The 27126-nt window shown below is 36.7% G+C and overlaps 1 protein-coding gene across 1 annotated transcript; it reads right to left on the bottom strand.

Annotated features, from left to right (window-relative positions):
* Nucleotides 1–3592: 3592 nt before the first annotated feature.
* On the bottom strand, nt 3593–14818 carry LOC105437874. The gene is made up of 5 exons (XM_030991167.1): nt 14764–14818; nt 6681–7741; nt 5752–6070; nt 4991–5084; nt 3593–3919 (listed from the first exon to the last, which is right to left on the bottom strand). Exons 1-5 carry the CDS (start codon nt 14816–14818, stop codon nt 3805–3807), a joined length of 1644 nt encoding a protein of 547 aa, XP_030847027.1. The 3' UTR covers nt 3593–3804.
* Nucleotides 14819–27126: the final 12308 nt, after the last annotated feature.

Below are 27126 nucleotides of genomic sequence, written 5' to 3'. Positions count from 1 at the left end.
CTTTTCCTCTCTCCTTCACCTCATGGCAATAAAGATAGGTGTAAAATGCCAATCACTGATGCAATATAATAGTCTAGACTTCCGTGTATGCATGTATGTCGTGTCTTTGCCATGTACTGGTATATTGATTGTAATATTTTTATATCAATGAGATACATGTACTGCACCAGTAGAGAGAGAGAGAGAGGGGGTGGGGGGGGGGGGGGTGATTGGAAAAAAGAAACTGAGAATTTATTAAAAAAGTGTAGACTGGACGTGAAATCGTATGACGTTTACGTGAATAAAATGCATCGAAACACAATGATAAGTCTCTCCTGTTGAAATTTGATTTTATTCAAGATAAGTTCAAGATGAAATCCGATAACGAGTTTTCTAATACAGATTAGAATTTCCTAACATTTTATACAAAGTTGACCTAAGATTAATACAAAAGATAAAACTAAAATGCAAGCCGTGCCTCATTATATTAAAGAACATAGAAAATGAGAGAAAACACTTCTAATCAATACCAATGATTATTATCTATATAAGGCTTCCAAGGGGTACAATAAATATGTGTATTTTATATATTTAGCTCAGTCCCCGGATGACAGATCAATATTGTTTTCGTACTGCTCTTTCATCCGGGAACTTCAACTGTCATGATTGGAACATTAATTTACCGAGATAAGTCAAATTATGTTATTTCGCTATAGTCAGCCTGATATAGATAATAATAATAACATTCTATGACTTTGTTTTCGTGTGATACAAGGATATATTGCTCGAGCTATGTCAATATTGGACTCTCGCTATGACGATATATTCTTATATCACATTAAAATTAGCCATCCAATATTATATACATATACATAATTCGATGATACTTCGTAATTTACATTTAAAATGCGAAGTCAATTCTTTATCGCATTTTGATATGATATACTTTTAAAGAGAGGGAGAGACAGAGAGAGAGAGAGAGAGAGAGAGATGGGGGCAGACAGAGAAGGAGAGGGGGAGAGTTGAGGTTCATCAAAAAAGGAAGAGTAATAATATGTGATAGGGCTTCTCATGAAAGAATGAGATAAGATCCTCCAGGTTGTTATATCACTAAAGATGCTACATGGCTAATTTTAATGATTATTAACTATAATCAAAGAAGAGATGATGATAATGATACTGACACGAAATTGATACGTCTGATACACGTTAATGTACCATGCTTGAAGTTATGTACAACTCAGTCCTGCTCCCTCTTCTGTTGAAAATCATCCAACAATCAGTAATGTAGGAATCAAAATCAGTCAAACTTAGCTGGCAAGAATAAAGTCTAGCTTAATTGCTATACATTTTTTAGGGGAATATATATAGTCATATATATACACACACACAAGGTTATTTCAATTTATGTTATTTATCAACAGCAATAACATCTGCGACAGTATAGAACTTTCTCAATTCAGGGGTACGGTAGAAACATGAATATGTAATAACACACATATATATATATATATATATATATATATATATATATATATATATATATACACTGTCGCTCATAAAGGTGGAATATTTTAGTTTTATCACAATTTATGGAATTATTAAAAAAATTATTTAAAAATAATAGATGTAGATAATAGTATACATTCTCAGATTTTATTGAATAATAATTTGCCAATGTGTGTTTTGCGGGACTGCTAAATAATGTGTATGCTACTATGCTCATTAACTAGGGGACCTACGCCCTCAAGTCATAAATGACAGTGATGAGGATTAATGCCCCACAAAAGGGCACTAATATAGCACATCGACACGGTTTTGATCCTGGGGCCTCACAGTTACGAGGCCATTGTTTTGTCACTGAACCATGGCTGTACGCAGCGGGGGCTAGGGTAGGGGGCAGTTTCCATGAATTAAAAAAATACAGAAAATGCAATAAATTTTCAATAATTTATTGCATTTTACCCCAGTCCCCAACATTAAAAAATTCTCTGGACGGCCATGCATTATGGCTCAAGGCATGGGCACACAGAAGATTTTTTTTATGAATTATTATTCAATAAAATCTGAGAATGTATATGATTATCTAAATCTATTATTTTTAAATAATTTTTTAAATAATTCCATAAATTGGGGTAAAAAAAACATTCCACCTGAGCGACAGTGTATATATGAGACCCAATAATAATATTAATAATGGTAATAATGATAATACTTATAATAATAATGATTAAAATGATAATGACACCTGGTATTGAATTAAACTCACAACAATTACAAATTAAACTGAATGAAATACAAAGGGTGTTGTTGATTCTGGGAAGAGATATGTTTTGATAGAATTGTTTTTATAAGCAAAACATTTCTAATAAAAGCATAGGTAGCTCGTCGAGTGTGCCTTGCCCCTTTTCAGATCTCTAAATAAAGTATAATCATAATATAAATTCAACATATCGATAGTATACATAATTATGCGACATAAATCAAACCAGGTAGCAATATGGAAAATGAAAGATGATGATAGAAGCTGACAACAATATGTGAACATTGATCTGTAAATGAGTAACTTCGGGGATTTTAAAATCTCAACATTTTCTCAGGTAGTAGTTATTCATCCACAAGTAACACTTTTTGATCATCATAGGCCTAATATACACATTCTGGGATTCCAAATCTCAAAACTTTCTCAGTTTGGGTTTGGAAGCTTCCAAACTCATTGATTATGCGGTGATATATACATATATTTTCGATAAAAAGTAAGAACATTTGGGCATTGTAATACGTTTTGGGAGGGGGACCATCTCCCAAACCCAATATATGAATTTTCTTGTTATATTTTCTTTTAATTGGAAAGTAGGGAAGTTATGCAAACTAACTCCTTATACTTACGCATTTTTGTGTTTCCATCAACTTTCCTCAAAAGTTGACAAAATTGATTGTCTTTATTCCACGTGATGTCTAGCATTAATATTCCGCTTTTTATTACAAACCTAAAATCCCGTCAGGTATGTCCGCCTCCAACATCCACATCGTTCGAAGCAATAATGCCACCGTTTGTTGGCGCTTTCGATTCAGAGTCGTCCCTCATTAATACGTTCTGAAGCTTAGAGTAACAAATAAACTCAATGAAACTATAAATCAACCTCGCGAAGAAAAAGAAAGTCATCATAAGTGTGGGTGTATGTGTGATGGATATGTGCGTGTGCGCGTTGGTGTGTGTGTGAGTGTGTGTGTGCGTGTGTGCGCGTGTGTATGTGTGTGTGTAAGCATTAGTATACCTTCCATTTTTGTGAGGGGTTAGAGTTACGGTAAGGGTTAGGTATAGTGTAGGTCCAGGTTTGAAGTTAGGAACTGGACTATAGCGATCACGGATAACTCTCATCACCTCAAGCTCACGCTCATGCTATTTCATTATTTGGTTCATTATTGGTGATAATATCAGTTCTCTCTCGGCCTGTATGCTGTATCTCTCCTTTTTGTCAGTTTCACCCCACTTTTTCCCACTTTTTTACTCGAAATATTTGGCCTTTCCTTCACTTCATTTCTCTTTGTACGTACATGTAGTTTGTTTATGAGTCTTTCTTTTGGGCTGTCTTTGTTCTATCAGTCTGTCTATATATTTTACAAGCCACATCCAACAATGTTTAATTGTCCGTCCGTCTGTCCGCATGTCTGCCTGATTGTCTCTCTCCCTCTCTCTCTCTCTCTCTCTTTCTCTCTCTCTCTCTATATATATATCTGTCTGTCCCTATATGTCTTTGTAATATTGCCCCTATCTCTCAAGCTCTCTACATCCTCTTCGTATTAATGTGTTGTAGGATGGAATTAAGATGCTTCGTTGACATTTGCCGTTAGTGCTGGCCGACGATCACGATTGAATGAGAGAGAAGATATCGCCGCTGCAGCAGATCTCATCATCGATCTCCGGCGTTTCTTCTCCCTGTATAAGGCGAAAAAGATTAACATTCATTGAATTAACATCACTCGTATAATATGATAATCGTATTGAGTTCCAATCTTCTAATAGGTTAGTGAGATGAGAGCAGTTACAGAAAATTGTCAAGGACAAACCCTCGAAGAGTCAAGTTGATTCATACATCACAAATTTGGATTGAAAAACTTAAATCTGCATGACTGTATTATAAGCCCTGTAGAATAAAATTATACCACGTCGGAGGAAATCACCAATAAAAAAAAAATCTAACCCATCCTAAAATAACTGATCCTCATTTCAGAAATATATTTTACATATTCGGATGTCACAATTGCATTGATAATAAGAAACTGAAGATTGAAAAGATAAACTAAGCTAGAAGAAACTTGAGTATAGTGCCTGAATGAAAATCGTTATCATAATGTACTCCGAAAGTTGTGTGTATATATCGCGTTGATTAGATTAAAAAATTATATCACAAATAACGATAACTTTAAATATCAAATGATATATTGCAAAGTACTGTGAAAATAAAACCCAAATTATAAATGTACAGGAGAGTATATCAGTCAGGACAATGAGCTAGATTAATAAAGTGCTAAAGGTCGAGCTGTACCCGATACAACTTGTTGGCCTCCCCTGCTGGAAAGAACACACTTATTCACACTCATTCACACTGTGAATCACAGTGTGCTCCACAATGTTAAATTGGGGCATTTTCACATTGTGGTCGATTCGTTTCACACTGTGGTTCACAGTGTGGATAACCGAAAAAGGAAAGAACACACTCATTCACACTCATTCACAGTGTGGATCACATTGTGTTTCACGGTGACTGTGAATGAGTGTGAATGAGTGTGTTCTTTCCAGCAGGGTCCCACTGGTATTGGCAACCAGAAGGAGGCCAACAAATAGTGCAAATGGATGCTTGGCGGGCACCAGTTTGCTTTAATTTAATTTGCTATTTGACAAGATAATGGGTTGACTTTGACATACGTCAGGGTTAACGGTCATAGTGTTTATTAAAAGATTGCCTTTCCCTTCCAAGGACAATAATTGTAGAAGATAATTTCTCACCGTTCTTTGCGCCTTTCTGAAAATTTCCTCCTCATGTAGTACTCTATGATGATAGCACCGGCTCCTGTAGCTATCGCTATGAGAATCACATGAACTAACAGAGGGTAACAGAGAGACAGAGAGAGAGAGACGGAGAGAGAGAGAGAGAGAGAGAGAGAGAGAGAGAGAGAGAAAGCAACAAAAAACAAAAAACAACATCGTCTTTACAATCTATATGAAATCTGAAAATCCTCCATAAAACATTACAATTTTGATAGGAACTTTATGGATACAACAATGCTTGAATCCGAATTGCAGACAGTAGAAAAAGTGGTAAATTATAAAAAGAACAATGAATCCGCGATTCGCTTTCTCATTCGTTGAAAAAGAAACAATGAGAGTCGTTCTTATCAGGCGCGTAGCCAGAGTTCGATGTTTGGGGGGGGGGGGGGGGCACTTACATGTAATCGATCGAGGTCAAAAAAGGGGTCTAAAAAAAAATCAACCGATCTTGGAAATTTTAGGGGGGCACGTGCCACCCCCCCCCCCCCCCCGTGGCTACGCGCCTGGTTCTTATGTTGTCTCTTTCTGAAATGACCCATCACCCCTGAAAGAACAATTGTAATGAAGGCTCATTTCTACTACGGTCGTAACATCTCTGTTACTCACATCGCGATGATTTCGGCACATAGTTGCTAGGCAACTTCCCCAGTAACAACACTGTGTTAGTAAAATCGCAAAGTTTAGATTGAAACGTTAACGAGCCTCTGATAAAATCTTACTTGGATTAACACATTCCGAATAGTCGCATTGAGGTTGATCGATTGTTTCTCCCGACATGCCTTCAGGAAGTATTGCTACCACTCTTTCCACACAGAAATGCTCGACGTCTCGTGTGTTGCACGTCAACGTGTTTGCCGCCATTCCGACTGGGAACGAATAGGAGTTGTAATCAGAAAACCCGTAAGCATAGGCCACGAATGGGACGTAGTGATGATGGGACGAGATGGTATGAACTCCATTATCAACTGGTAAACGAGCCACGCAATAACGACTGCTACCAATCTGGCGATATGAGATTCGACCCCGTAGTTCTGTTATCTGCGAACATACATCAAAGATTTAGCGATATGTTTATTTAAAGGTATACATTTAGATTCAGATTCTTAAGATGAAAGGTGAAATGCCTTCATTTTCACCACTATAACACACTGCCCGCCTGCACAAATTTTGTAACTTAAAATGTAAAAAGGGTTGTATCATTTTATGCACAGTAAATAACGAATGTGAGAATGGTTTATTTCTTTCCCATGATATGTAATTGCCACTAAACGATGACGTGTTACAGAATAAAATGTAACTAGCAAACTTCTGCTTATCTTCATTATTTCGTATATGAACCATAGATATTTTAAACTGACAATTGTTTAAATACGATAACATCTGTTGTGAGTTGTCAATAACAGCGAGGGGACGTGGGGGGTCCTGCGACACCGTTCTATTCTGTTCAGTGTCTAAATTTCTGAGGAATATTACCGAAGTAGGTGGACCTTTGGCGTAGATGGCTACATGAGGCCGGATGAGGGTGGGTCAGGGCGTGTATGCTGTTGCCATCATATCCATCTTTTTCTACTTAATTAGAGCAGGGGGACTCTCATATCCCTGATTAGAGTTACCCATGACTTGTATGGTTGTAAACAATGGTACTAACCTTCTCGTTTCCAATAGTAGAATTCTCTAACGTGAAACATTCTCCGAGGATAGTGATGTAGCTCCGGACACCATCCATGTCTCTAGTCAGATTGTATGTGACGAATCGCACGGAATGAACACCTTGTTCTAGAGGAGGCACTATAGTCATGGTAGGATCGCCTTTTGAATCTGATTCAAATCCTTTAGCATAAGCCATAAACAGGCATGGCATGGATGCATGGATATACACTGCTTCCATCTGATTCGTTTCAAACTCGATAAATCCACCTGCAGGGAGCGTTCTATTCTCGCGTCCATCGGAGAAGTCAACCCGGGTGTTTGGTCTAGCTGCAATGAGTCGAAATACAGTGGATGATGTCCGTCCCATGAACGCAGAAGCGATAAATGACCTTCCTAACTGATGAAATGGAGGGATCTGCTCTACAAGATGATCACATGACGTTATATCACGTGGAACGAAAGCGCAACGACACCCTGTCAAGACAGAGATTGGTTTGTTAGATCGGATCCGGGATCCGGTAGGATCAGTGTTTCCATCTAAATGAACCGTTTGGAGTTTGTTCAAGTTAAATCGAAGTTTTTCACCCGGTTTCAAATCAATATTAGTATGCTTCCACGAATTCGAAAACGTGATTGTCAGTTCGGTGTTATCTTCGACGGCTGCGATGCTGATTTGTGATTCTGTCCAAGGATTGAAAGACGCCACTACGTATTCCTTCCCCATGGTTGATACAGGCAGGGCTGTGAAGCCATCCATCGATCTAGGATGAGCATCATTGATCCCAAACACACATATCTCTACAGATGAATTCACGACCACAGCGTAACCACCGATTCCATCGTATGAATCTGTAGGAATGACTGCGGGAGGTAGACTGATATCAGTAGTTGCATGTTGTTCTACCAATGCGAAACGAGTTATGTCAAGACCTGGTACCTTGATGACGACTGTCGCCCTCTCCGGTGATTGGTTGACGATCAGAAGGTGGGCATCGTTTGTATTGTCGTAATTCCTGGCGAATGTGAAGACGAACAATCGTCCAGATATGGAAAATGCACCTGAAACAAATCAAACAATAAGAAAAAAATTACATTAAGATTACGATAACAAGTAGCAGAGAAGAGAGAAGCCTTCATGATTGTGCTCAGGTCGCTTGACCTTTCATGATACCAAGGCTCTTATAATTATATTCATACACTAATATTATTGTTTCATGGTAAGCCCAGTACCTAAAATGTATGGTATGTGTGTGCACAGGGTAGAGAAAAAAAATGATCAAACGTGATTAAAAGACCTTCATTATGAATGCGGGGTATCTAGGTTTCCACGGAAACTGTTGAACTATTTCGGATATTGGGAAGTGGTGGATCAGGCCTAAGATAAGATCAATTACGGAATAAGCAGGTGTAACCGGTCTCTAGCTGAAACAGAAGTGAAACTAAACGACTGTGTGCATCATTTTTTGGCTGATGTCTTGATGAATAAGGGGGTTTACAGATAGAATCTGCGCATGGGCAGATAAAGGTCATTTGTACCAAAAAGGTAAAACCCACAGAGATGAATACTGGATATGCGCTCATGAAAGTTATGTAACATTATTCATTTATGCACCAACGGTACATTCTATGATACGCTGGTGGAAGTATTCTTTTCAAGAGGGCAAACAAAAGGTATTCATGAAGCACATCTAGGACTTTGGCAGTTATTATTCTAAGATGCTCAAAGTGGAACTTCTCCATGTGTAAAAGATCTGTGTATATTTGGGGTCATTTGTACCATGTGCTATCTGTAAACTCCCTTATTGGATGCGCTAGCGCCCTTTAATAAGGTATAATGCTATATACTAAGTCCCTCGGACAGGATTTATAACCGCCGGATCCTAATAGCTTACCTACAAAGATACCCACGTTTTCTTATCGCTCAGGTTGATGCAACAAACCAATTTGACCGGGGAGTGCTAAAGAGTGGTGAAGTGTGACGTCATCAAAAAATATGTTTTTCTTCGAATTTCTCAATTTTTTCTTCATTTTCCGAAAGAGCATCAAAAATGATGTCCGAATGTCGAAAACCAATTGAATATATTAAGCATTGGCTGAGATATGACCATCTGAATAAATAGATGTCCTATGGGAACTCAGTGTTATAGTGCTCTGGTTCATACCATTAGGTTTTCGACATTCGGACATTATTTTTGATGCTCTTTTGGAAAAATAAAGAAAAAAATTAGAAATTCTAAAAATAGATTTATAAGATGTCACAGCTTCGGTACTCTATATTTAAGTGCTAAGAAACTTGAATGGCGCCATCTATCCATCGAGAGCGGTCTCTCAGGAGGATTCATGAAGGTTCACCATGCACTTTTTCTTGGACATGTACGTGTAGGACCGAGGGTGTAGGATTAGATGTATATAAGCTCCTAGGTGGGACAAATCTCACAGGTAGGGAATACAGATATATAGGAAAAAATAAGGGGAGACTACTAACACGTTGAACTTTTCGTGGACACCAATTTACAAAATGAGGATTAGAAATAATATGATGGAGGATAAAAAGGTATTAAAATAACATCAGACAGCTGGGTGTCCAGGTATTAAACAAGGGGGCAGATTCCGTTTCATAAAGAGAAAAGGGTTGGCAGAATTGAACAAGCCATGCAGTCCCGTGTAATGTAAACAAAGTGTTGAACCCCTCATTAAAGGGATCCGATAACTTTGTCTCAGATCCTTTAACAAATCTTTGATTTAGCTCATGCTGCAATCATATTTATAAACCTTTAGGTCATACATGAATCCCATGACATTTACAAGCCGATCGTCTGTCTGATTATCAAGATATTTATGATTGGAAATCGAAATCAAATTTTGCGTTCTCCTAACGGGTTTCATAACAGTACAGTCTATTGGGGAAAATGAGTAAAAATCGGTCACTCAATTTGTTTTACTCTTTTTAGGAACTTCATGATCATTCGGAAGCGCAATTTTTGTAGGGCTTTAATATTACACCATATCATAAACACTAATAACACGGAGGGCCATGCATCTCAGATTTAACATTGTTAAACGATGCCTTTAAGACAAATGCATTGGAACAAGGTACACTATGAATATGACTGACAAAGAAAGCGGACAAAATATACAGTTCCTCAGGTAGACAAAGGAACATCCCTTCACTGCTATTATGTAAAAATGTGTAGAACAGGTGCCACATGCATATTCACCTGTTCTACACATTTTTACATAATAGCAGTGAAGGGATGTTCCTTTGTCTACCTGAGGAACTGTATATTTTGTCCACTTTCTTTGTCAGTCATTTTCATAGTGGTAATAACAGTGTTACTATGGTAACAAGGAAACAATATTTATACTCGGGTTAAATAAAAGAATACAAAGGTAATGGGGACCGGTATAACTTCCTTGTTGTAATGAGAGTTTGGTTTTACATTTTTCTCTGAATAAACGTTCCACTGGATTTATTATTTGTATTGTAGGTTGCTTTAAACTAAATTATGGAAAACAAGTGTACGCCGGCTCCATGGTATATTTGTCTTAATAATCTATTTTGTCCGATTATATGGTTATGCAATAAAAATACAGTCATTTTGTGCATATAATTTGATGCGTAGAACAGGTATATTCGGAATTCTCACCTTTTAGTGTGTATGTGTGTGTTTATTTTTTTTCTTCAAAGTATTTACCATTGTATATTCTTTGACTGATATAGACATTCTTTTGTTTAGCAAACTTTCAACTTGATATATATATAATGTACTTTACAATACTCTACTTTATAATTATATGCCTATACAATGAAAATACAGTCATTGTGTGCATATAATTTGATGCGTAGAACAAGTATATTCGGAATGTTCACCTTTTAGAGTGTGTGTGTGTGTGTGTGTGTGGGAGGGGGTATCATCGTATTTCATTTCTAAGATTGATTTGTATTGTTTGGCATCAATAAAAATATATATTGAGAAAAAAAAGAAAAAACAAAATTCTTTGACTGATATAGATATTCTTATTTTGAGCCAGTGAAGTTATTTCAACTGAATATATATATAATCTACTCTGGCACAAACGAAGCAGTTTTTAGTATTACAAGGCAAAGTAAAATTACAAGAGATAATGTAATAGAAGTGTTGAAAACTGGTTTACACTCGATGAAATTTAACCAGATGCTTTGTTTCTTCCTGCTTTATTTTTGCCTCTGTCATGTTTCACTTTTATCAAGTTTCGTTTTACTTCCTGACTGCTTTCTGTACTCTCATTATATTTTTTTTTATTATTTCACCCGTTAGCGGACCGTCAATGACTGAGCGGAGATGCACTATGAAAGCAAAATAATCCATATCCCCCTAGAACCACATAACATTGTTATCACAACACTTGGGAGATTATTGTCACGGTTAAACGCATTGTCTTAAGGCAATCAATCGCTTTAATACACACAGTGCTTGTTGTAACCTGCGGTTGAAAAACAATGATCAAAATACAAACTCTGATTTTAATCAATGGTATTCATGGAATCAACCCATTATACGGTGACTTACATTACACAGGGGCTCCACAGCACATATACATGTGGAAGACTGTAATCACTATTGGAACATGATGAAGATTTATTAAAGACACTAGTTATGACACCTACTGTAGTAGCATTACACAACATTTAGTAAAATAGTAAATGTAAGATAATTATGATATTTTTTCCCAGCTGTTCTTATAATTAATTCTTTTCGAACTGTGCCCCCCCCCCCCTCCGCCATTCAAAGATTTAAAGTACTTTTATCAAACAGCATTTTGCACGGTGCATTGATGTACTTGCATATGTGTCAGGGAGCTGCACAACAAGAGCACCGGTACAGTTACATGTATGGTGTATACTTTCAAGAAAAATACCCTAACATCACAAGAGCCCTTCTAATTAAGAAAGAAACAAACAAAATGCAGAGGGAAATGAGAAGAAGAAAACGGGGGAAAGAAACTGGGAACTTAAAAGAGAAGGAGAGACCGCTTGAGGAGAAAAAGTTGATTAAGGGGGAAAACATGCAAAGAAAAAATAATAATGTGAGGAAGAAAAGATGACTATAGCAGATTCTTATATCTTTGTTCTTCTTCTTCTAAAGCTCAACACTCAATAAAGGGAAAAGCATCAATCAGTGGCTGTTTTAGATCCTTCCTTGGCTAGTAAAAGAATTGGACAAAGTGTTATGGAAATTAGACTGATAGAGCGATGTCTCCACATTCCTTCCTTTATATCAACGTCTGCTCTACCAAGAACACAGTACTTCATTCTTTAGTTGGCAACTAAAATCCTCCCTAGTTTTTTTTTTTTTTTTAATTTTTTATGAATTCCAATTTAGTTGGCAACTCGACATAAAAGACTTACAGTGATGCACACAACATTATGTAAACTAACAATTCAGAATAATTTACTTCATTTTACTTTATTCTACCCATGTCTACTCCACCAAGAGACGCACAACGGCTAGTTCCCAACTAGTTGCGCGAATTGGCCACTCTATAGTTGATAACTGGAGATTTTTGTTGGTAACTATAGCTTAGAATGGTTTTATGAATATGGATCCTGAAACGAAGATGCTTTTGTTTAATAGAGAGGCATTGGCAATTAATATTTATCGTATTCATGATGCAGTCGGTGTTATACTGCTGGTACATGCAATACTATAATATCAAACATAGTTCTTGCACGCGTCGCATTAGTTTGTCGGTATAATACGATACTAATTGTTTATATAGTTGATTGTGAATGTATCGGCACAATGCTTATTGTTTTATAGTTAGGCTTGGACTGCATGGTGTTGGTAGTACATAGTAATAAGATTAGGATCTTTTTGTAAAAAATACCAAAGACTAACGAATAGAGCGAATATGTAAAGAGTTCGCTTCCAAGGCATGTTACATCTATTTTTATCAAAATTTGCCTCGGGGTTTGGGCGCGAGTGATGTTATTTCCAGAGGCTATATTCATCAACACATCTAAAATGTCACAAGCGAGCATTATCAAAACCTGGCAGTATGAAATAAGTTTGGTACCACAACGTTCTATATACATCCATTTTAGTTTGGTTCCAAAACATCAACAGACGTTTTAAAAATGATCAATGAATAAAGGTTACCTTTTTCTTTTTAAGAATGATGTTATCTTCCCATTACATAGTAATAGGCATATGAGAGAATTAAGTTTAATAACAACTTGATGATTTTATCAACACTAAGTTTTATCGACGAAACAGATTTTTTATAAATAAACTGTGTTTAAGAGAGAGAGAGAGAAAATAGTACTGAAGTGCACGTATGCCTTATTGTCATGAAGAAAGACATTAAATGTAAACAAAACATTGATTCTAAACAAATATCATACCTCAATACCCGTTTAAACCCTAAGAAAAAGTCGCAAGTGTATGAATAACATTTTAATCAATGTATCCCCTGTTCAAGTATTCGGAAAACAGTGGTTAATTGAAGAAAGCTCGAGCACATTCAGAACAAGATCTAGGCACCTGTGTCGAGGCCTTCTTGTTTTTATTCTTGTTACAAACGAATATCTAGCTTTAATGTTTGAATTATTCATGAGAGAGGGCTATCTGGCCACTTTTTATCACATACTTGTTGCGAGATCACGTCTCATGAGGGCCGAGCCATTGTTTGCCTCAAATAGCGGTGAAAGCACTATTGGACGTATTTATTGCTCTCTAGTCTACTAAACACAACACCTTACCACGTTCATTCTACTTCTGGTCAAGGTTTTTCGCCACTCTTCCATTCTTTAAACCACTAGGCGTCTTTGGAAGCGAGGGGTTGGGAGGTAAGGGTGGCAACATAATACTTAATATTTTATCATATAATAATAATAATAACAACAATAATACCTTTCTTCGCGAACGAAAAAAAGTCAATTTTTAATATTGTTCTCATCAAGGTATATTAAAGCCCCACTGTCCTACTTGTAGCTACTTGCTCCCTCTATATAGAAAACTTCCCTAATCGGTGCCTGTTGGTCCCCAAAGATCCTCTATTTCTTATGTTATTTGAGAGCTGAGTTGATGAGATAGCCACATGTCAGTGACCTCGCTGTGTGGTCTAATCCCTCCTAGCCAAACCAGTGTTGATAAGCTTTACGCATAATTATTAAAAACGAAGCATAGATTTATTCTAGGTCAATAAATGCGCACGACCTTTTACTTGCCTAACATAGTTTAAAAAATTGGCCTTTTCCATCAAAAGTTCTGACTGATAACGTCTTCAATAATATTTTAACTTTAAAAAATCTTTTCCCCACGTTAAGTGTTCTGGTTGACAAGTAACGGTTTAAGCACATTTTATCCATAAAGTACTACTCTGGATGGGACAGTTAATCTAATATTGACGGACCTTCTTTTTTTCTTTTTTTTTTTTTTTAGGTCAACGGAAATATTTCATGAGTGAATTTTAGCGGCTGCTAAAACCTTCTCCACTTGCGATGCAATGACGATGTAGGGGGGGGGGGGGGTATCAGGACTGTTCCTCTTAATCCCGTTTGCAGGTAATCCAAGTTTCTTTGATACGGACCCGGATCCGATTCCAAATTAAATCTTGATCTGTTGACAGATCTGTTTAGTGATATGCTCCAAGGGATACAATCCCACTGAGATGCGGGGCACAATGCACCAGCGTATCTGAAGGAGTGGCAAGGAGGGAAATTTGACTTTCCTCACCGATTTCCGGACAAGAAAAAAAATGAAGCAACTTCTTTTATTTTTTGATAAAAAAATACAGGTAGTTAGCAGATATTAAGGAATTGTAAGTCAAGGAACGCACGAAATATATATCTTCTCAAAATACTTGCTCCTTACCCCCTGACTGAAATGTTTTAGGCGACCCCTCCCCGTAACACAAGCGAGGCACTCAAAAAAGTTGTTTCCCTATACTAAATGTGTATGGATAGCAGTGAAAGTGAATTTTTTTAGCCCTCCTATAATAAGACCAAGGTCTGGATACGCCCATGTGGGGGCGCATCGGAGTGGACTCCATGTAGCCGCTAGAGACTGTCGCCACAGGGTGACCTCTTAACCACTTACTCAATTCCTCCTCTTCCACCGTTGTGCCCGTGCGTGTGCTTTCTCCGCTTGGCATTTTGAGGCATTTTGGAATCATCCATGTACCAAGTGGGTTGAAATGCACAACAAACGCATCGTAGAATGCGAAGGACGACATTAACTATTAATCAGAGGGAACGTAATCTATGATTTGACCTGCTTCTTCATTCTTCCCTTTTCCCCCGTTTCCCTTTTCCTTCTTCTTTTATCTATCTCCTTGTCGTTTCGTGGTTTTTTGTTGTTTTGTAATATTGTCTTGTTTTTTCCAAGTCTTCGTGGGCACAATTTGAAATAATTCTTTTTTGGGGGATCCACAAACTACAAGCACTGCTTTTTAGTGGATTCCCCCATTTCCTCAGAAATTAAGAATTTCTTGTAATAATTTGAATATGTGCAAAGTGTATTTGTATAATTACCAAAAAAATTCAATTATGTATGGAAACATGTAATACCTCTGTTTATCTTTCTGTTGGAAATAAAATAAATATGAATTAAGTTGAATTGAATTGAAAAGTATAGCGAAGATGGCTATGCCATGCTGCCTTCAGATGCTAATTCAATTAAATATGATACATCACAGGTGGTGAAATAAATCGGTCTCTTATTTAAGAAAACGAAAATGTAAATATATCGAGATTCACAAATATATATATTTGTATACGCTATCAGAAATTATTAGCATTATTCGGGAATGATTCATGATGATTCAGTACGTGACTTCAATAATACTCGACATTTCAGTTGGTTTATTAATTTTCTTATTTGCTGCTTGAATTATTGTGGGTTTGGTCAGCTAGTCTGGTATTCATAGTGTGGTGATCAGAAGTAATATTTTAAAGGGTCTATTTGAAAAGACTGGCCACTACTCAGCTGCGCCAATAGTAATTTGGGGTGAACATCACGTTCCCTCGCATGTTCGTGTGGTGTATGGAGAAGTAGCACTTCTCAAGGGACTTCTTAGTTCATGTCCATTCCAGGCACTAAGGTGGTTATTAAAGTTAAGGTTGTTATGACATAATAGGCAAAACAATAAAAACAATGTTAACAATGAAAGTAGAGATCATTAAAAGTAGTTACGATCACAATGATGATTTTTAAAAAATCTATTTATCCTCTCTTTCTTCTTCTTATTCTTCTTCTTATTATTATAAATATTATTATCGTTAATATTATTAATATCGTTGATGTTATTATTAATTTTACTATCATTCTAATCGTTACCGTTACTGTTTTTGCTATTGATATTACTGTATTATTGTTGTTTTAAAAATATTGACATAATGGTAATAATAATACAAATGACAATAACGATAAAGGTAATAATACTTTTTATCCAATTACATTTCATTTCTTATAAAAATGCTTTCAAATCATTATCATGGATCCTGGACAATAAATTTCAAGTCCATACAAAAATGTGCACCATCTCCACTACTTTCAATCCATTACTATCATAATTTAAATCATACGACATAACATGCAAGATAGTTAATCATATAAATAATAACAAATAAAACCTTTTTTGTCCTCGTAACAGCTTCGAAATTTTTATTAAGTGACAAGTTGCAACCATTATCTTTTAGAAAGTCATTTCGTATTCTGCTTGGATTTGAGCCCTGAACCATTGGTAAGCAAGCAAAGGCTGGATCCACTAGTAAGACCAAAATATTTGTTTTATTATGTTTGAAGACACTCTTGCTACAGCCATCAAAGTACAAAAGCTAACATTGGAAGAAAAAACACAAACAGGCAGTCCCGTCGCCTTAATAATTATGAGGTGATGGTTGCCAAAATAATGTATTTCCTTAAAGAGGCTGCAGACCACCCCTTCTTTCCATACAAACAGGAGTTCGGCAAAAATATCAACAAATAAAAGACAAGCACCGTAAAAAAAAAAAAATCATAAATAACAACAAAGTATGCAAATACGCCCATGAACATGGCTATTAGATCTGGGGGTGTTTCACAAAGATCCTAAGTTGAATTTATCTCTAAGTTGGACTTAACACCTTACTATGGAAATCCGTTAGCATCTATGAAAATAGTTTGTAAAAGTTATTTTAAAAATCATAAAATGTTGATTCAAATCATTCATATTTTCTATTATCATTGGAGATTTCATGTTCTTGATGTGGAATTTATGAAAATTTATCGAAAATACCTCAGTGAATTTTCGATTTTGAATATATTTCATTATAAGGCTACAAATAGCTCTTCATAATAATTAAGTACAACTTAGAGTTAGGTTCCACTTACAATCTTTGTGAAACACCCCCCTGGCATGGTCATTGAGGGAGGCAATGTGTCTCTAGGAGCTAGAGAATCGAGCTCTTCTGTTTTAATACCGACCATCCCTACTATGTATTGTGCCTGGTAGGCTCACTCTGCAAAGGGAATTACAGTTGTCTTACTCAATACATCCTTTGCCTGGGAGACAGAGAAAGAGAGGGAGAGAAAGAGAGAGGGGTATTGAGATTGAGGGGGAAAGGGAAGAAGAGAGGAGGGGAGAGAGTTAGATACAAAGAAAGAGAAAGAAAGAGAGGGGGTAATCTTGATATTGAGGGGAAAGAGCAGAAGAGAGGAGGGGTAGAGAGATAGATACCAGAGAGAGAGAAGGAGAGAGAGAGAGAGAGAGGAGGAGAGAGAGAGGGGGGACAAAGTGAAGGAGGGGAAGAAAGACAGGGGTATAGGGAGAAGAGAGACAAAAGAAATACAGACATGCAGAATGGAATGTATAATATCTTTGACATTTCGTCGCATGCTGTCAGTTTTTAAGTGATACTCACATCTCACAGTATGTAATGCAACCGGAAACTATGATGAAATTAGCGATATCTCGCTCGACCCTAGCTTCGGTAAGAAGTAGTGAATAGAGACAGAGAACTGGAATACAAAGAGATAGATTGAGAGGAAGAGTGTGAGAGAGAGAGAGAGAGAGAGAGAGAGAGAGAGAGAGAGAAGGGGTGGAGGGAGGGACAGAGAGAGAGAGGGGGTGGAGAGAAAGGCGATTATTAAAGAGGTATATAGAGATGAGATTATCAAGTACATAACAGAGAGAGGCGGTTAAGAGAGGCGGAGAGAGAGAGAGAGAGAGAGAGAGAGAGAGAGAAAGAGAGAGACCGAGAGAGAGAGAGAGAGAGACAGAGAGAGAGAGAGAGAGAGAGACATAGAGAGAGAAAGAGAGAGAGAGAGAGAGAGAGAGAGAGAGAGAAAGGCTATTATTAAAGAGATATAGAGAGAGGGGATTATCAAATTCATAATAGAGAGAGGCGATTAAGAGAGAGGGAGAGAGAGAGAGAGAGAGAGGGGGGGGGGAGAAAGAGAGAGAGAGAATTGAATAGATATTTGATATTTTTATTTATACACGGTTGAAAAAGCCCAAACAGTTACAAGACTGATTTCCATTGGGGCCGTGTGAAACAATGTAAATGCATCAAATTAACATAAACATGATAATGGTACATCAAATGACATATTTAAAACAAACATGAAATAATCAAGATAATTATCTTTAAAATAACGATAGAATAGTACTGCCGAAAAAGTATATTTATATGAATAACAATAATCAGAGAGAGAGAGAGAGAGAAGCATAGGTAGTGAGAGTTACATGGATTGCAAAGCAAGGAATGAGAGAAGGGGTGAGTGGGCTATTGAGAGCTTCTTGCATGACAGAATGACACACTGCATATATGGAGCCTGTCAAGTTAGTGGCTCGAAGATGAAGATGAATGTATTCGATTCAGCTTAACTGTAGTATGATCCATTTACTTTCATGTGCTTCATCACCAGAAGGGTTCAATGGACTCGCAGCTGCACTTTATAGAGAGAGAGAGAGAGAGAGAGAGAGAGAGAGAGAGAGAGACGCACACACATTTTCAAGGTACACCCCCCATTATTAACTGTTTATTTTGTTTAAACCTACATCACATTACAAAATGTATCAGTTAATTCGATCTTATTAATCTGCATCCCTTTATTCCCATCAGCATCAGTCATTTTAACACAAAATAGTTTCAAGGGAATGGACGAACATTATAAAAGCACTAGCTGATACACAACGGTCATGACCATAGCAAACATTATGATTTATATTACGTTAACATTACCTAGCAGATCAGTTGATGTGTTAACAAATAATCTAAACCTCTATTTGATGTTGATTTAGCCTATAATTAATCATTCACTCTCTCTTTTTTTAATGTTCTATCCTACTCATGTTGCAATTTTAAACATAAAAGTGCTTTTCTGTGATTTTAATCTTTTTCATTAAATGCGCCTTAATTGATGCTATTATTTCATATGGATTTGGTATACCTTATCAATCTTAATTGTTAGTGTTAGTAGAAGTACACTGCTTTTATTATTGGCCACCTGTCTATAAATACCACATTTTTTGTTTCCCTTGAAAATGGTTTCTCGTTGAAAATGTACTAAAGGAACCTGTCTATAAAGACCACTTTTTGTGTTTCCATTTGGATGGTCGCTATAGACTATATAGGCTATAGAAGTACATTTATTGTGATGATTCTCGTGAATGAGGGCATATAATGCTTATGTTAATAAGAGAATTTTAGAGAAGACACTGGACTGAAAGTTGAGGACCTAGGGAATGCCATGTCAGATAGGGAGAGACCAGGGGGCGTTTCACAAAGCCTTTTTTTCAATGACAAATGACAAAATCAGTGACAAATCTACTGATAACCAATCAAAAGCAAGCATTTCAGTAGCTTATAAACAAAAGCTGTCATTTTGTCACTGATAACAAATTGTGTGAAACGCACCCTGGCCCATCGTACGCATGATAAAGATATCATGCATTTTATGCATCTTGTATATTGTTCTTGTACATCACTATATCATGCCCATTTCCTAAAACCCGGCCACCTTAAAGCCCGTCTGTATTAGTTTTACCAGGAGGATTAAACCTCACTGCAAGGTCACTGACAGGTGGTTATCTCATCAAATCAGCTCTCAAGTAACATAAGAAAAAGGGGATCATGGGGAACAACAGGCACCCCGATTAGGCATTGTTTGCTATACCATATAGAGGGCGCAAGAAGCTATAAGTAATGCAGTGGGGCTTTAATGTATCTAGGTTCATTGTTATGAAATGTTCTCATGAAATTTATTGATAATTCAGGAAGAGGCATAACATTTAACACAATAGTTTACGATCTACTTTAGACATCCGGGTCAATGATGATTCACCGAGCTGTAAGGGGTGCAGATAGGGACACGCTGTTATATACACTGTCGGTCATGAAGTTGGAATATTTTTGTTTTACCTCAATTTATGGGGTAAAAAAATGCAATAAATTTTCAATAATTTATAGCATTTTACCCCGGTCCCCAACATAAAAAATCCTCTGGACGGCCATGCATTATGGCTCAAGGCATGGGCACACAGAGGATTTGTTTATGTAAGGAACCGGGGTAAAGTGCAATAAATTATTGAAAATTTATTGCATTTTATTTTTTATTTTTTTATTTATGGAAACTGCCCCCTACCCTAGCCCCCGCTGCGTACAGTCATGGTTCAGTGACAAAGCAATGAACTCGTAACTGTAAGGCCTCAGGATCAAAAACGTGTCGATGTGCTATATTAGTGCACTTTTGTGGGGCATTAATCCTCATTACTGTTATTAATGACTAAAGGGCGTAGGTACCCTAGTTGATCAGCATAGTAGCATACACATGCTTTAGCAGTCACGCAAAACACACATTGTCCAATTATTATTCAATAAAATCTGAGAATGTATACTATTATCTAGATCTATTATTTTTAAATTATTTTTAAAATAATTCCATAAATTGGGGTTAAACAAAAATATTCCAACTTTATGAGCGACAGTGTAGTACAATACACGGTGTACACCTGAAAAGAGCTGTCCACTATTTCTATATTATTAAAAGGGAGATGGACAACTAAAAAACGGTTGTTTTGTCCCGCAGGTTTATTACTCCCCGGTCATGATAGACAGTTTAAGCTATATTTGACAATGTCTTTTTTTTAAGGCAAGTTGCTTTTTTAGAAAATTGTTTCCTAAATTAAAAAAAATATGTATATGACTTTCAAATATTGTGCTCCACAAATAACCAAAAATAACAAAAGAAAACCATGTTTGACATTACTTTTATCTGTTGATCTCCATCTCTCCTTTCTCCCTTCCTTCTCTTTATAAAGTTCTCTCTTTCTCCTCTCTCTCTCTCTCTCCCTCTCTCTCTCTACGTTTATTTCGCTCTATATATCCTCCTATTTCTATTCCAAGTCTTCTTGTATCTTTCCCTAACTTTGTTTTGCTCTCCCATCTCTTGATGTCCAATGTCCTTCCATCTACCCTCTTTCTCATCTTCCCTCCATCTTAACTCCCCCTTCTCCCTCTCTCCCTCTCTCTATCTCTATCTCTCTCTCTCTCTCTTTTAAAAAAAAATCTCTCTCTCTCTCTCTCTCTCTCTCTCTCTCTCTTCCTCTGTCTGCTTTCCATCTCATCAAGCTCAGTTTTGGGTTATTGATTATGAATATAAAATTAGCAAAGTGATTTATCACAGGTGAAAGAACTTTATAATAGCAGTGCAACATGACCCCCCCCCCCCTCCTTCGTACATGTTTAGAAATTGTTTGTTCTTTAGTTCAATATCATGACCACGTGTCCTTGCAGTACGATATTCAGTGACTCTATTCTAACTTGACTTTCATTATTCAAAGGCATCCATTATGCTTATTCCTATACGTAATCAATATTTTAGAGTAAATTGCGGATAGGTTATTCAAAACTGCAAGTCTGCCTACAGAATGCACAATTATAGGCAATAGTCATGAACGAATCCACCGCCATGCTTATTACATGTACCGTAAACAAATCAAGTAGGCCTATGTGTGCATGCTGGTTTAAAATTAGATTTGGTTTTGGCAGTAATGATACATTGAGCATGAAATTGAAAGGCACAGTTTGAAGATGATGCACAATTTCTCATGATTAATGTGATGAATCTCGTTGGCATCTTGTTCTTTTTTTGCGATTTAGCTGGGTAGTGTTTCGATACAATTTATTAGTATGGCAGCGGTATTGTAGCTACAACCTCATGTCAAATTGTCTTTGGAAGGAATCATGCTAAACGAGCGACTATTTACGATTCAATTCTATTGCTTATTACAGGAGAGAATATGCATGATTGCCTTGGGTAGTGTTTTCAAATTTCTCCTTTTAGGAGCGAAATTGAATTGAATGTCTTGACATTGTGCAAAGGAATGAGGACAATGGAATATGGAAGGGTCTGCACCCAGCGTAAATTGCTAAATAGTAAAAATGATTGCTTTCAGTGTTTCTAGGATTTGTGTGTAAGTTTACTTTCTTTTTGTAGTAAAGTATTTAAACTGGTTTCCTCATACATTTGGTTCTAACTTTTAAGGTCCCATGATTTATATTTTTAAACATTTACAGCAATCTTCATATTTTTATTGACTTTTTATTTTTGTTTCCTGCCTCTCTTTATATCTCTTTGTGAGTACTGATAATGATTGTAATGCTTGTCAATGTGCCTTTTTATGATTAAAGTCTTTAATATATGAACGTTGTAATTCGCGATCTTGCTATTTTGGGGGATCGATTTCTCCCTTTGCCTAACTCAGTCTCTTATAATAAAATGATTAAAACAATTGAAACATAAATACTTGAGACTTAATTTCTTCACTGTGACCGGTTTCTAATTCCTCGTGAAGAAGTGAATTCTCAAGGATCCCTATATCCATTGTTTTAATCATAATTTGAATATTGCCGTGACGGAGGATTATCCGAATTGATTTATTCGTTCTATATACATAGTATACCCACATAAATGCATGTGCTGTTGTATGTTAGAAAGCAATAATATATCATTCACAATAGTGCGGCAAACGGAAAGGATAATGATAGAGCAAGAGATCCGCAAACACGAGATAGATGAATAACATAGAGAGAGAAGGAAAAAAAAAGAGAGAGAAAAAGAGAAAAGAGAAAGAGAGAGAGATGATCAGAGGGGAAAGACAAAGAGAAAAACGGTATGGTATTGAATTAGATCGTAGAAACAAAGAACCCGCAAAATGGATTCCATTTAGAAAGAAAACATAAAACGAAAACATAATTCCACTATGCATGCCTTCGCTGTGTTATCATGTAACACGTGCAGATGATAAGCATTTCAGTATGTTCTATGCAATGAGAGGTCTTCCCCACGCTCATCGTGGTCATATGCATAGAAATCCCGGGTGGGCAGGGGTCCCAGCACATGGCTGGGGGCAGGGGTCCCCTTAACCTCTACAGCACATGGCTGGGGGCACACTATCAATTATCATCCACATGTTTTGATATAAAGTGTTGATACCCCTTATATTTTGCCCAGAGACCTAGATTTCAATATGCACTGATGTCAAGCGCATATCTATTATAGAACGATTCGAACATATGGCTTAAAATGCATGATTTTTTTGGTTTCATGTATTTTCTTTGCTTGTGCTCCCAAATATGGCTGAATGGCAATGACATTTTCTGACAATGAAATTAGGAAGGTAAGAAGAGGCAAAACCTTAGTTACTGAACGGAATTAATCTAATAAAGTAATACGATTGACTAATTTTGAATTACAGTGCAATACAAAATCTTCCTTCTTTAAACCACATATAAAAAACAGTCACTAAAGTAATATTATCTAGAGATTTTCACTATCATTAGATAAATGGCGGAATCATGGTTGTATTTATATACTACGGGCAAAGGAGTCGATCACGGGGAATTCTGAATAATAGAAACACAAAGAAAAATCAATTTCAAATTTTCTACAGTTCTTTTTTTAATTTTAAAGTTAAAGTATGTTATGCGACGGAACGTATACAGCGACCAAATGCAAAGACAGTATACGACACAATATTTCGATTCTGAAGTGCTCTAATAATTCAAAAATTAGATTTCTCAGCTCAGTTGCTTCCCACGCACAATATTCCTTCACCGTAGAGATGGTGTGGTCTAGTTGATAAGTCACCTGCCTGCAGATCCCAAGGTACGGGGTTCAAGTCCCGCCGCGGCACTATTGTCCTTTGGCAAGACGTTAATCTGCGTTTGCCACTCTCCACCCAAGTGTTAAATGGGTACCAGGTAGGATGCGATTTTAATGGGGTTAGATGAGCCAGTGTGTGCTTAAATGACGCCTGGCTGGAATGCTACCCAGGGAGTGGAGAAATGTGCATACAGTGTGTGCGGGCAGCGTTATTTTTTTATGCGGCACAGATTGGGGTTAGGTGCGTGTTGAGCCTATGGGAAAGTTTAGGGTTAGGATTAGGGTTAAATCAAGACCTCTTTTAACAAAAAAGCCCCAATCTGTGCCGCAGAAAAAAATGACGCGTGCGGGCAAGCCTGAAACCGATAACCGGATGGGGTGTAAATTCAGACTTGAGATGAATAGTGCTATAAAATGCAAATTTAATCATTACAAAACGCGAAAAAATCTAGCTCGGTCGTACGTGACCTCCCAAAGTCAGACAGGGCGTCGATAAAACGTGAAGTTTTATACAGGAAGACGCAAAGTTGTTTTATTTATTTATTTTGTTAATGGAGAGGGAGTCGGACGACAGCCCCCCCCCCCTATCCAAAATTAAACGATATGATAAGTTGCATTTTGTTCGTGGCTTTAAACGAAAATACTGGCTAAGTCCCCTCAAAGTGCTTCGTTCGTTACGCCACTGGCAAAATCTGTTCGGTCTTCTCAAATACTCCAGCGAAATCGTGACCTCGCAAAATAAGATATAATTATAATTAACTAATGGCGTCGATAGAATGTGAAATTTGTATAGAGGAAAATGCAATCTTGGGGGGGGGGGGAGTATATTTTAATAAACATTCATGTAATGAAATAATAACATAATACTAATAACATGATGTCGTTGTTGTTGTTCGGTGTCATCGAGTCGTCCCCGACTGCTACTTGCATACATTGTAGGATAATACTGGTATCGTGGTCAACACAGTCAAACATTTTACTGTTATCTATAAAACATCAATACACATGTATATATATATTGTTGATACTCTCTTTTATTTTTACTTGGACATATTTTTGTGGTAGATTTGGTGGTTTTTACCCCATCAGCTTCTAATAATCTTATGGGTATGTTATCGGTTCCTGGAGCTTTTTCATCATGTTTCTTTTAGTATCTGCCGAATTTTACTTTCAAGCACAATAATATGATATATAAATATATATATATATGTATATACTTAGATTTGGTCTATTCCTCCGTACAGTGCTCAATGCTTATGGGCAGAGCAAAATATATATTGGATAAGGCAGACTAATGGAGCATGGTTGAAACTCGGAGTTGCAACCATGCTCCATTAGTCTGCCTTATCCAATATATATATGTATATATATATATATATAATTAATATTATAATTATACACATTATGATAATGATTATAATATTGATGATAATAGCGATTATAATGATAACAACAATAACAATAATAACAATAATAATGATAGTAATGTCAATTCCAATATATTGATAACAATAATGATAATAACGATAATAATAATAATAATACTGATACTACTTCTAATAATAATCATAATAATAATGATGATGATAATAAACAAGCAAAAAAGCAATCCGATGTAAATAGGCATTTGTGACATTGAAGATTATATAGACTTTATATGAAACACCGAGCGTACGAGAAAGCGGATAGCAGACAGAAGGTGATAATGTTCCTTGCGTGGTACAGATCTTAAAGCTGTTCATCATTTTAATATGAGAGCATGACATTCGATAGGTAAACATTCCAGTAGTCGGTAATGGACAGCGTGTGCTAGCTATCGCCCTAGGATATAATTGCATTAGGCTTTTAGCATATCACTGAGATTAAGGAGGAGTGGAGGGTAAGGGGTGGAGAGGGAGGTATGGGGGAATAGAGGACGTGTGAGTGGAAGGAGAGGATATGGGATGATTCGAGGATTTGACGGAGCCGGAGGAGAGGAGTAGAAGGATGGGGGTGGGGGGGGGGAGGGGGAGGGATTATGAGTAAATGATGCTAAAGACTGAATGGTGTTGCCAACGAATATTTATTGTATATTTTTGTTTACATTAATTTTTCAAAAAGGCCTTAGGTACAAAAAATAATATTCCATATCATAAGGCTTAACTCATGTTGAGTAAAATAATCATTTGATAATGGCGTAATGAGCTTAAAGTTTTGAGGGACATGTCCCAGTACTTTTTTGCAACACCACGAACGCAATACACGCTATCAACTCGTTGAATCGGGAAGGGGCAAAATATAGCCCACTCCACCTCTCTCCAAAATAAAATAAAAAGACTTTGTATTTTCCTGTATAAATATTCACATGCTAACGACGCTCTCAGTGAATTATATATCTTATTTTTACGAGGTCACGTACGACCGAGCTAGAAAATGTTATGTTTTGTAATTTCGAAAATTGCATTTAGAGCAGTCTTCATCTTAAGTCTGAGATCGGGGAAGGCAATGTTAACACATCATTTACACAATCTGCGACTCTCCAATTATTGGGGACGACCCGGTTTGAAAATGTTCTTCCTCGCCTTATTGTGCACTATCATCGTGCATAATGCGAGTTGGCTTATGAGAATAAGGACTTTTGGAGGATTAATGCTATGAAAGTTTACTCATTTAGATTTTTAAGAGACGCTCTACTTTAATCATACATAGTAATACATTTATTTTATAGTCTGACTTTGTAGAACGCATGGACTTTACTTCTTTGAATGGGCCAACAACTTCGAAGTATAAGTGAGCTCTGTAAACGGTCGCTTTGCAAGGATATAGGTCCTGCAAAATAAAACAAAAATTGATTATACGAGTTTCTTTCCGGGAAGAGACCCCCTAATTTAATCAAGATCCCCGGATTTTGTGGGAAAGACCCGAAATTTGACTCCATATACCATAGCTTGTTCTTTAATTTAAAATTAAAGTATATTATGCGAGGAAACGTAGCGACCGAGCGAAGAGAAAAAATATAGATTATTGAGAAAGTCATTCACTAATGAGCTGATAGAGAAAGAAAAGAAGAGCTACTCTTTGAAGACACTGAGTAACGAACAATGATAGGGAGTAAAGAATGTGTATACAAACGGGGAAATGATAGGTATAGATACCATCTGATGTGACATGATCGGGGAGTTGATCTTAAAAATATATGATTATTGACCACATTATAAATAAGATATATAATTCACTGAGAGCGTCGTTAGAATGTGAATATTTATACAGGAAAATTACAAAGTAGAAAACATCTAATTATCAAGTCTAAAAAGCTAGTATCTATTGTATATA

The sequence above is a fragment of the Strongylocentrotus purpuratus genome, unplaced genomic scaffold (assembly GCF_000002235.5).
Source record: "Strongylocentrotus purpuratus isolate Spur 01 unplaced genomic scaffold, Spur_5.0 spur5_scaffold_2, whole genome shotgun sequence".
NCBI lineage: Eukaryota > Metazoa > Echinodermata > Echinoidea > Camarodonta > Strongylocentrotidae > Strongylocentrotus > Strongylocentrotus purpuratus.
Note: the sequence above shows the minus strand (reverse complement) of the source record. Positions and strands in the feature narration are given on the sequence as shown.